The sequence below is a fragment of the Leptosomus discolor genome, chromosome 2 (genome assembly GCF_034619465.1).
Source record: "Leptosomus discolor isolate bLepDis1 chromosome 2, bLepDis1.hap2, whole genome shotgun sequence".
Classification (NCBI taxonomy): domain Eukaryota; kingdom Metazoa; phylum Chordata; class Aves; order Leptosomiformes; family Leptosomidae; genus Leptosomus; species Leptosomus discolor.
The window spans coordinates 121,940,969-121,951,816 of NC_141392.1; the positions used below are offsets into that span (position 1 = coordinate 121,940,969).

Here is a 10,848-nt window from a genome sequence, read left to right on the forward strand (position 1 = left end):
CAAGGCTCAAGGCTTGAAAGTTTCAAAACTGGTTGAAGATCTCCAAGAAAATGGGCTGTGTAAGAAGAAGCATAAGCTATGGATCTCTTTATGTATGCTACATTACCAAAAGTGCTGTATTTATGTATTTCAAAACTGGGCACTGGGTTACATTTTCATTCCCCAGTACAAAGGCAAATACATTCCAAACAAAGCAATGTTGTTTCAACAAAGCAAGGGTTGAAACCTCTCCAGGGCTTCATTCTGTCTCATTTAGATCGGGCATAAGATCTTAAAGCAGAGTTTAGTGGTCGGCCGATCATGTTCCTCTGGGAAATGACAGAGTGGTAATTCAAAAAGGGTAGTGAAGTACAGCATTGTCTTGGTCTGCAGGACTGTTCTTCAATAAAACCAGCAGCTCACCCAGCTTACAGGAGAACATTTTGTTCCAAAGGAGCTGTGGCTCTTCATTAAACAAAAGAATTCACCTCCGGCTAGACTTGGGTGTAAAATTAAAATGTTATTGGAGACAAAACGTCTTTGTGAAGACAGCAGTTCCATGATGCCTGCCACAATCGCCTAGGCATATCTAGCAGTTGAAATGAAAGTTAGGATGAAAGGTAGATCTCCCGCGCACCGACTCCGCGCATGTTAAAAACTTCATTCAGGCTTGGGAGGTGGTTTCAGTTCAGGCCAGGAGCTCTGAGGAGGGGATAAGCAGCCTGGGTCCTGTCTGGCCATGGGCTGGCAGTCACCCACTTTGCAGTGAGGACACAGATCTGATCACACGTAAGTTGAATCTTTCAAGACTTTCCCAAAAGCCTTTCCTTGGAGTAAACAAGTTCTCCCACATCTAACACAAGAAAGTGGGAAAGAATCCCAGGGTATCTAGATACAAAAAATTATGAGGTGTGCCTCCTCCCCTCCAACTCTGCTAACACACTTGGGAAAGTTCACAAACGGCAAAGATGCAGTAGGGTCATTCAGGGAAATCATTCATGTCCAGACTGGCATAACTCAGGTGTTCAGATATGGCTGTCTCCCACCAGGATTTACTCTGTAGGAAAGATATAGCCTATGCGGTTCCTCAGTGTATGAAGATGAGAAAAAGAACCTCAGGCTGTGCAGTTTCAGGGGATTTTTGTTACAAGATTATTTTCCTAAAAATGGCACGGTGCCTCTGGGGATGAAACATACTGGGAAATATATGAAACTTTAATGAATTCCATGAGTTAGTTCCTACTTTTCTTGTACACTTAAGGCAAGATCATTCCCTTGTCATCTTCAGATCACCTGGGGGCTCTTTATTGTACAGCCAAAGCGTCCACCTTTAGTTTGATGAGCAGATTTTGGTCTGCAGACTCTTAGGCAGTGCAGCAGCCAAGCTAATCTTGCAGAGACACTCTCTTGTGCTACATCTAATCATGGCCTCCTACTCAGCCTCTCCCTCTTTCACCCAAAGATTGCTTACCAAGGAGGGCCAACAGCCTTGCTTCTGCTCAAAATGGGACAAGAGACTTCCCACATTCTTTTTCATCATCTCATGCATTTAAGTACTGAGCTTCCAGAGTCTTAGAAATGGTGCATGATGAGGATTGCTGGACCATAGGTCTGCCATGGTATAAAATTCTTATGTAAACTATAACGCTTAGCAGAAAACTTGTCCTGGGGCAGTCAGATTGTAAATACCCAGGAAAAGATGTAGTCACTAACATTTCAGTGGGTGACAAGCCTTTGAGAGGGACAATCACATCTAAAGCATAACATGGCACAGGTTCGGGGTAACCTAGCCTGGATGTAGCTGGTTTCATTAATCAGCCCAAGGAGAGGTAGCAGAGGCCTGTCCACTGCTGACTAAAGAATGTCCTTGCTGAAGACTCTGTAGGAACATGAAATCTCATTGACTCATGTGTACTGAATTTCCAGACTTGACTCACTGGCTACCAAAACCAGAGGATTGCATGGTGTGTCTCATATTTTTCCTGGAAAAAAAAAAGACCAGGTTAATATAACTACATTTGGTTGATTAACATCTGAATCTTTTTTGAAATCTCCAGAGCATATATGTAAAGGAATTAAACTAAACTTGTTTGAGCAAAGAAAAAGACCCAAAATGTCTGGAACTTCAGGATTTGTTTCTGCAATGTTCTTAGTTGCCTCAGACTTTGGGCTAAAGGCAAAATATACACAACCTCTGTTTTCTTTTTTGAGGTGCTTAGTACCTGCTGAACTTCATGTCATCACGGGCTTATTCTAGGGCCATGTGTGGCAGGAAGTGCTATTGAGAAAGGTACAAAGAGTAGATGCACAGAAGGTTTCAGAGAAAATGCTGTCTGGCTGACTAGTAGCAAAAATCTGCTGCGCAAATGGAAAAGCTTCCTCACACAATGCAAAACTAACCTGAGAAACTCATTGCTATAGGAGTTAACCGAGACCAAAACTTTGCCAGAGAACAAGAAAAAAGAAAAGAAGAAAAAGAAAAAAAAAAAAAAAAAAAGAAATAGATGGGATCTTTACAAGGCTAAATAGAACATAATAAGGACATTTAGAAACACAATAATACTTATTAAGGAAAGAAAACAAGACTTTCAGAAGAATCAAACACATTGAAAAGGCTATCTGCTTCAAGACAGGAAAAACCGTTTGGTGTAGCTAATGGTCAGATTCAAAGAGGTAATTAAGCTTCAGCTCTATTTTCAGTTGTAGTCCGTACAGTTGCAGTCCATTTTGAGCCTGATCTTAAATTTGTTGGCCTGCATTGCATAAAAGCTGGTCATAGACAGTGGAAACATCTGTCCTGGGCCAAAAACCTGATTCATTGATGGAATATTGAGAAAACTTCCTACAGCAGACAGTGGCATAACTGTTACTGAAGACTTTTTGATAGCTGCCTTTGAGGCAAGAGCCTCAAAGGAAGGGTGAGCAGCTTAGAAATGTGTAGAAAATTCATAAAAGCATTAGGCAAGCGCACTGACAGAGGCAAAACACACGACAAAATGGATGAAGTGGTCGGATCAATTATGCTTTCTTCTCTTGACTGTTTCTTTTTGGCTGTCTGGAAGTAGCTGTCACTCGTATTTTAGTTTCAGAGGACTTAAGCACTCTCTCCAGGCACTTCTCCATCCTCAGTAAGTTTCTGAGAAGGGGAGCACATGTGGATGAAGAAGAGAAGATGTCCTTGCATGACTATGGGGAGGGCTGGGCTGGCAGTCTCCTTAAGCACAACAGATTTTCCTGCTGTGTCTTATTTCTTTGCTGCAAAGGGAAGGGAAAAAAGGCTACCTCAATTTAAGAAGATGCATTAATAGAGGGCTACGGTAAAGGAGTCATCAGAGGGCTGCGTTGGCAATGTCACTTGATGGGGAAGATGAAAGTGGCCTTTGCTCCTGGCTCCATTGCAGACTTCTGTCAAGGCATTTAATTTTTCATGTGTTTCAGTTGGGCCCCCATAAAGTGCAGCCAGTGTGAGATTCGTCTGTGGAGTGCTTTGAGCACAGCAGGAAAAATGTGTTAGGCAATGAATATTGTCATGAGGAATTGCCTGCTGCCCAACAATATTACCTCTCCAGTGTGCCTACCTCCTCTTTTCCCATTCCCCCTCTGTGCTGAGATGGCAGGGCATCCTCAGGGACTCTTTTTCAGAAAATAACAGGAGCTGCAGAGTGCTTCAAAAAGTCTGGCTTTGTCCTGTAGGTGTCAAAGAAGGACCTCAGGTTCTTGGAAAATCTGGTCCCAAATGAATATAAAAACGCACATTTTGTCAGGAAGTGAATAAAATCTCACAGAAATTAAGCCAGGGACAAAGATGAAAAAGCAGATGGCCCATGACAAACTGTGAGAACAAATTTGTTCGCATGACATGGGAATAAGTATGTACTCATAACAGACTATTACTCAAGAAATTTTGAAAGAGCACAACTCCACAGGAGTCATAATGTGATTAGTCACATCAAGCCCAGTCCAGCTAGGCTTGGTGTATTGTACCTGAAAGAAGAGAAACAGACTCCAAAACAGACCACAATTGGGGAAAAAAAAAAAAAAATTCCAAAGAGATGCGTGAGTTTATGAAGTCAGAAAAAACTCGTAAGCGAATTAATATCTGTAGAGTAGCTCTTGGATTGTTATTGGGCTGCTTAAAAAGCAAGAGGTCGGGGGAAGGAGCCTTGCTGAAGTGACTCAACCAGTAGGTTTTTAATTTGACAGCACAGAGACAGAGTTGGGGTATTTTTAGTGAAATGTTTTAGACTCCGGGACAGACTTGGCCACATGCCCCATTACGGCATTGTTCTGGTAACCTACAATTATCTCCAAAATCGCTCTTTTTTTTTGAATTGTGAGAGTGATGGGTGAGACTGAGTTTGAAAGCTAGAGGAAGATGGCTGATTTTGAACACTGTGATCTATTAATATATTTTTTCAGATTAATATTTCATACAAAACTTCTGAGCTTAAGTGGACATTTAATTACATGAAATCACTTTTACCATTAAAGGTTGCAGTATCTTGATACATACAATATTTTTGGATATTTCTGTGTATGCAGAGAGGAGTGGATTCCTAAGATATAAATGTGATTTGCTTTATCCAAAAAGTAATGAACAATAAGCTTGCCTAATGGTTTTATGAGGTTTTTTGTGCATTTCTAAGCTGCTCACCCAAAAGCAAGTGAGTATTCAGAGCTAGTTTAGACTCATACAAAAAATAATAATAAAAAAAGATGCTAGATACAATATCAAGAACCAAATTCAGTTTCTGAAATCACACATGTGCAAACACCACTCCTGGAGTGCTCACACTGATGTTTTCGTTCGGACCTATTCTAATGTAGTCTCTTTACCCAATGCTGCAATTCAATCCCTTCTAAACTTGGTTTACAGCTGGAAGTCCTTCTAAGCTTGCTTGCAGACCAGCAATGGGAAGCAATGCTGCTCTGTACCTGAATTGAACCTGAGCAGCGGAGGAGGGATGGCTTTAGATTCAGATTCCAACGGGGACAGTGACCGTGCAAAGGCAGTACCGCCCTCGCTTACGCAAACATTGCTATTGAACTTTCATTTACCACAAACTGTTAGGACTTCAGTTTCACTTCTTACCAGAAAGAGGAGGCAGGCGTATATTTAGACTTTCTTGGGAAGCAGCTGCAAAACGAAGTGGGAGTGCATGCACGCACTTGGTCTCACAGGCACACACGCAGACTAAAGCCTCTAGCTTTAGAGCAACTTCACAAACCCGAGCAGAAAGGACAGTGCACAAAGGTCTCCTGCAGGTTACTGTGTCGGCAAAGGGACAGCGTTACTCATTTCAACATCTTAATATCCTTATCATGGAAATAGGTTGTTTGTTCAGTGCTGACTCACTTGAAAGATTATCACCTTCTGAACCACCAACTCATTTCTTGAAGAACTCTAGGGGCCTGTGTTTCTGTTCTCTTGCACCTTAAGCCTTACCTCCATAGTTTTATGCCTTCCACGGGAACACAGAAGGTGACACTACCCATCTGCTGTTCTGATTTGATAGGAAATAACTTGCTACATCTATATATAAAGTAAGGAATCCAGCTCACCCAACTTCAGCCGTTTAGAAGTAGTCAGCCCATCTAAGATAGCTGCCTTAGACCTACAAGAAGTTCTGAAAGGGGGAGGACACTCCAGAGCATGATCCTCCCACCCTTCTTAGGAACCTGATAACTTGAGATGGCTTGTCCCCAGAGGTGCTTCTTACTCTGCTGGAGCTGGGATGACTGCCTTGCACTAGATGCCAGATAAATGGCTAATGTTAGATAAGCTGAATGCCATGCAGTGTGCTAGCCAGTGAAAAGTCATGCCCCTGCTTTTCCCCAGACCTTTCCTGTGTTAGCAGACAAAATACTAAGAAATCAGAGTTTACAGCAATTTGACCGCAAGGCAGATAAAATCAGTAGTCAAACAAAAGCAGCTAAGATAGTCAAGACTGCCTGAAAATTTAAATGCATGCTCTTCTCATACAGATGAATGCATTTAAAATAAGTTTAGTTTCCCCATTCTCACAGGGCAGATGGTTAATCTTTTGGTAACATCCATGGGGGCAGGACAAGTACCAGTAAACGCTCTCCTGTAGGTGCTCCTCTGCTCTCTCTCATTACTGTTATTACCTGCCCTATTTACAGTCCTGTGAGTTTTTAACACATCAAGGTACTCTCAGAGGTGACAGTGCTGTAGTATTCATGATTACTGGCAAACAGTTAACACAAAGATGTGCCACTGCTTTCTCTTTGGGAGATCAGTAGTAGATCAGGAGGCTGGTGAATGTCAGGCATCCACTGTTTCTAAGCTGGCAACCATCTTCTTTTTATGCACCTGGTATAGGAGCTCTCTGTTGAAATGTAGACATTTTCAGTGCATGGCATCCACATCCAAGTTAGTTATCCCACATTACTCCCAGCAAAGAAATGAGGAAGAATAGTTCTAATTCTAGTAATAAAGAGGTGATACTACTAAACCTATTTAATCCACTGACTGTGAAGAAAGGCTAGGAAATTAGACAAGATGTAGACGTCTATACTCTAGACTGTTAAAGCTGAAGGTGACCTGAATCCCATCTCAGTAAGCCAGTCCTCCTGAAGGATAAGGCCAAGCTCCCTATGCACTTGGTAGAAAGAAGTGACTCTGAGGCTGTTCAGAGAGATACAAGCTATGTGTCTACACCTTCCCTTTAAAGGCTTACCCTCTAAATAAAACACAGAAAATGCGTGTGCTTTTGTGGAATTTTTTCACTAGGCACTTACAGTTCAGTTGTTTAGATGAAGTGGATCCCCACCCAGGTTTTCCAAGTCCTGGATTAACTTCCCTCACTGGTGAAAAAACTTTTCTTCTAAGCTACAAGCCTGCCTTGAACAGTCAGTCTTTGCATGTGGGAGTATGCTATAGTACCTATCCATCTTCTGGGTGTACTGGAGGATGCTGAATGACCGTGTACAGGTGGGTTGCCATGTTCAGGGAAGGTCACTGTCACACCACTTAGCTACAGCTCTGTCTAGATGCAGATCTAACACCCTCAGGAATAAGTGTATACCTTGATGCTCCAGTCAAGAAGACTTTTTCTGCTGGAGCTTTACAAAAAAAAGTGAAAAAAGGAAGCACTAGAGTTTTGATGAGTTGCAACACTCAGATAAAGCAAACAAAATTTGAGAGGAAGGAAATAAATAGAATCATCCAGTTGTATGCGATAAGCAACTGCAGTAGTTCGCTCCATGCTTCATTGTGCTTCGGACTTCCATATTCTTGGGCTTTCTCAAACGTGCCCTAGCAGTTTTGTCCGTGGACAACAAAATATTAACCCTAGCTTACACTGCTTTGAGCAGGGGTTGTGACTAGACAGTCTCCAGAGGTCCCTTCCAACCTCAGTGATGCTCTGATTCTGAAGTTTCATCATCATTTTGGGTCTTTGGATATTGAGCAGCTGGGTCAGACCCCATCCAGACAAGCAGTTGCTGCACTATGTCAGCTGTGCACATACCCAGCCATTGATCTGAGCGGTGCAACAACTTCCACATGTCCTGGATACGACGGGGTCCCTGCGAGGGTGCTCAGACGCCCATGTGGAATTTCTTAGATGGAAGTATGGGAGCCTGATCAAGCTGAGCAAGATGTGTTTAAAAGGCTGTATGGCATAAATAAATCTTAAGTGGGGATTAGGGGGATGACAAAGCTGTGGCTTCTGATAGGGAAGCCATGCTGTTTGTAAAGATTGCAGCTAAAAGAAGAGCCTTTTGTTACCAGATTTTCGTCTCTATTTTTGTCTATATTAGTTACTACTCCTTGTATTTTAACCCAAATTACTCTTTAACCATTTAAGAATCATTTGTGACAGTTTTTTGTCCCAGTGAGAAACCAAATTACCTCCAGGTTTGTCGAGCTTTCTCTGCTCTCCGATGTATGGAAAAACATTACACTTAATTTGGTCTGTTTGGCAAGTGTGGACAAGGATTAGCCATGCTATATATGGACCATAAACACTGTTCTGGTTAACACTACTGTTCAGCTAAACCTGAACCTTTCATCTCACCCTTTGCAAACTTTGGTGGTTTGGATGGAAACGGAACCTGTATTTGAACTGTGCTTTATTTTTGTTTTTGTTTTGGAAAACCAAAGACCAATCAATAACGCTTTGGAAACCCAAGATCCAGCATCCTCAGCCCACCTCTAGTGAAGAGGGATCGAGCGCCTGTGTAGGCAGGGACTTCGTATTGGGAAGGAAGCCAATACACAAAGGAAGGAAACTGTTTCAAGGAACCTTCAGTAACTTTCCATAAAAATCTCAGGGACATAAGGACATGCTGAATTTTCTGTCATTATCCCCTCCAACCATGTGTATTTGGTTAGGGAAAATATGGCGGTCCCATGTGGGACAAAGAGGGACTTTTGTTGGCTGCATGTGCAATTGACTTGGTGTTAGAAATGACAGGGAAAATCTTTCATTTGCTTTTGACTCGCAGTTTCAGTTTGCTATCTGGAGTACCAAACTAGGCAGTAATGAAAATGGATTTCTCACATCAGATTTTTTAGATGCCAGAAATAATAATAGTATGGTGTTAGCACTTCAGTACTTGGCTTTCTCTAGGCTGTCTTAACCTAGATGAATCTATTAATTTGTGTCTTTGTATCCACAGCAGTGCCTTAAAATTTGCACTTAATTGCAGCAGAAGCAGTTGTAAAATCCATCTGTCTTACACTGACCATTCCTGTAGCATCTCACCGCCTTCTGTATAATGTGTTCCCAGTGCTAAAATAAAGATCAGTGGCATGGTATAGTAATTCCACTTATGCAGATCTTTGAGGGTGTTGAAAGACTAACATTTCCTATTTCGTTTCTGGCTTTCAGAATTATTGTAGAAATAGGTTCATCCTTACCATACAGTATTTACCAACTGAACACAGTGGGTAGAGCACCTGGGACCATAGTATGGCTCTCCCAGTCTTTGCATATTGCCCAGAGGCTGCTCTGTCATCCTACAATGTATATGTTGGACTCTGTCCAAGCAAGCATGTTTCTGATGACTTTAGAGGGCATTGGATGAGGTCTAGTGAACTGCTTGCAAGATGGCATAGGTGTCAAGCCAGGATACCCAGCATTAACAATTTATTTCTGTCTCTTCTTTGTTAGTTTTCATAGCTGAAGCTGCTAAATATCTACAAGCAGGGATCTACATCTAAGTTTAATTGTATGAACTCTGTCATGCTTCCACACGAAAAATAAAATTATTGAAGAGTTTCAGCCACCAACTAGCTCTTACTGTTTCTGGTGTTGACCTGTCCATTCAAACCAGAATGCTGAAAACTGGGACCCTCTATGAAGCAGCAATTAATTTTGGCTCCAGCAGCAGCTGTCCAGCCCTCACATCTCCACGGGAGATCTGAGTCAGTTAGGACATTACCATCATTCCATGACTGGCCAGGAAAACACAGTAGGTAATTCACCAGCTAAAGCATACCTATGAGACGTCAACCAGAAAAATATTAAGGCCGGTCCACAAGCTTTATGAAGGATGAGAGTGGAAGAATACTTCAGAAATATAATGTTAAGTTGCATGTTTACCTACAGTAGGCTTTTGTCTTTGAATATGTTTGTTATTTTCTAATTGGCCTACAGAGAGTATCACTACCAGCTGATTAAGTTCCCCCTTGAATGAAAAAGGCCTAGTCCCACCAAAGTGACAGCAAGCAACAGTCCATGTAAGAACATGTGTGAATCAAGGCTCATGATGTGTCTTCCTTGCAGACTCAGACCCTTGCACACCTGATGCTCCACCTGCTGCCACTTCACCACCAACCTCTGAAGAACTTGGACCTTTCACAGCTCCAGCATCACCCTCCTCTTCCTCTGACACTGGTACTGCATCATTTTCACCACCATTATCTGCCTGTGTTGCAGCCTTACATCCCAAACCACCTCCTATTCCCCCATCAACATCAGCTTCTGCTGCCACTGTTCACCCTGGACTCCCTTCTCTTCCTGCACCACCCGCCTCTACTCCATCCCTGCACCCTGGACTTTATTTGCCTGTAGTCCCACCTGGCAGTGCCACCCACCTCATCAACTGGCTGCCCTTCCTTGCTTCTGCAACACTTGCCACCATTCGAGGGAAGGAGGAAGACCAGCCACCCATAAGAACGGGCTCCGTGGAAGGCATGAAGCGCTGCAGCAGCACTCCCCCACACCCCTCCCATGATGGAAATCCCCAGGCAGCACCTATGGGAGACAGGGCTCCAGGGGCTGCTTCCTCACCGCCAGCTGCCCATGCCATGCCCCCGAGCTCCGAGCAGGCGTCGGCGAATGTGAGCGACATCCTGGCAGAGCTGCGGACGATGAACGGCCATCTCTCCGTCATCGCCCGAGCCCTGACCCAGCTGGCGTCGTCACTGGCACCGCAGCAGGACACGCATGGCACCCCACCTCCTTAGTGCTGGGCTCTGCACTGGCTCACCCTGCTCAGAAGGGGCTGGCATTGGCTGGGGACAGCCCATGGTGGAGGTAGGGTGGAGGAAAGGGACCCTACCCAAACCTGCCCATACCATCTGTGCCAGTTCACTGCGCTCTCTGACACCGATCACGTCTCCCCAGTGGGTTTTTCTGTTTATTTGTTTATTTGCTCCTTGTAAATGGCTGCATATATTAAAAAATAGTTTTGTGGTCTTGTTAATAAAATTGTTTATATTTCTTGCATTCCTTTCAGATGTGCTCGCTCCCCTCCTCTCACCCATTAACCACACGAGCACTGGTAGGAATTGGGGAGGTCTCATACAGAGTATGTGGAGAATCTGGAGTGGTAAAAGTTACCGTGATAAAATGCTTGAGGAGGTGACAAAACCTCTCTGAGCAACATGGAGGGACA

General features: G+C 43.3%; 1 protein-coding gene across 1 annotated transcript in view; it reads left to right on the plus strand.

Annotated features, from left to right (window-relative positions):
* Positions 1-10,417, plus strand: part of RUNX2 (RUNX family transcription factor 2) — a 222,479-nt gene extending 212,062 nt beyond the window's left edge. The window contains exon 7 of the mRNA XM_086461654.1: positions 9,735-10,417. Coding sequence (XP_086317780.1) covers positions 9,735-10,417 — 683 coding nt within the window. The remainder of the gene's footprint in view (positions 1-9,734) is intronic.
* Positions 10,418-10,848: the final 431 nt, after the last annotated feature.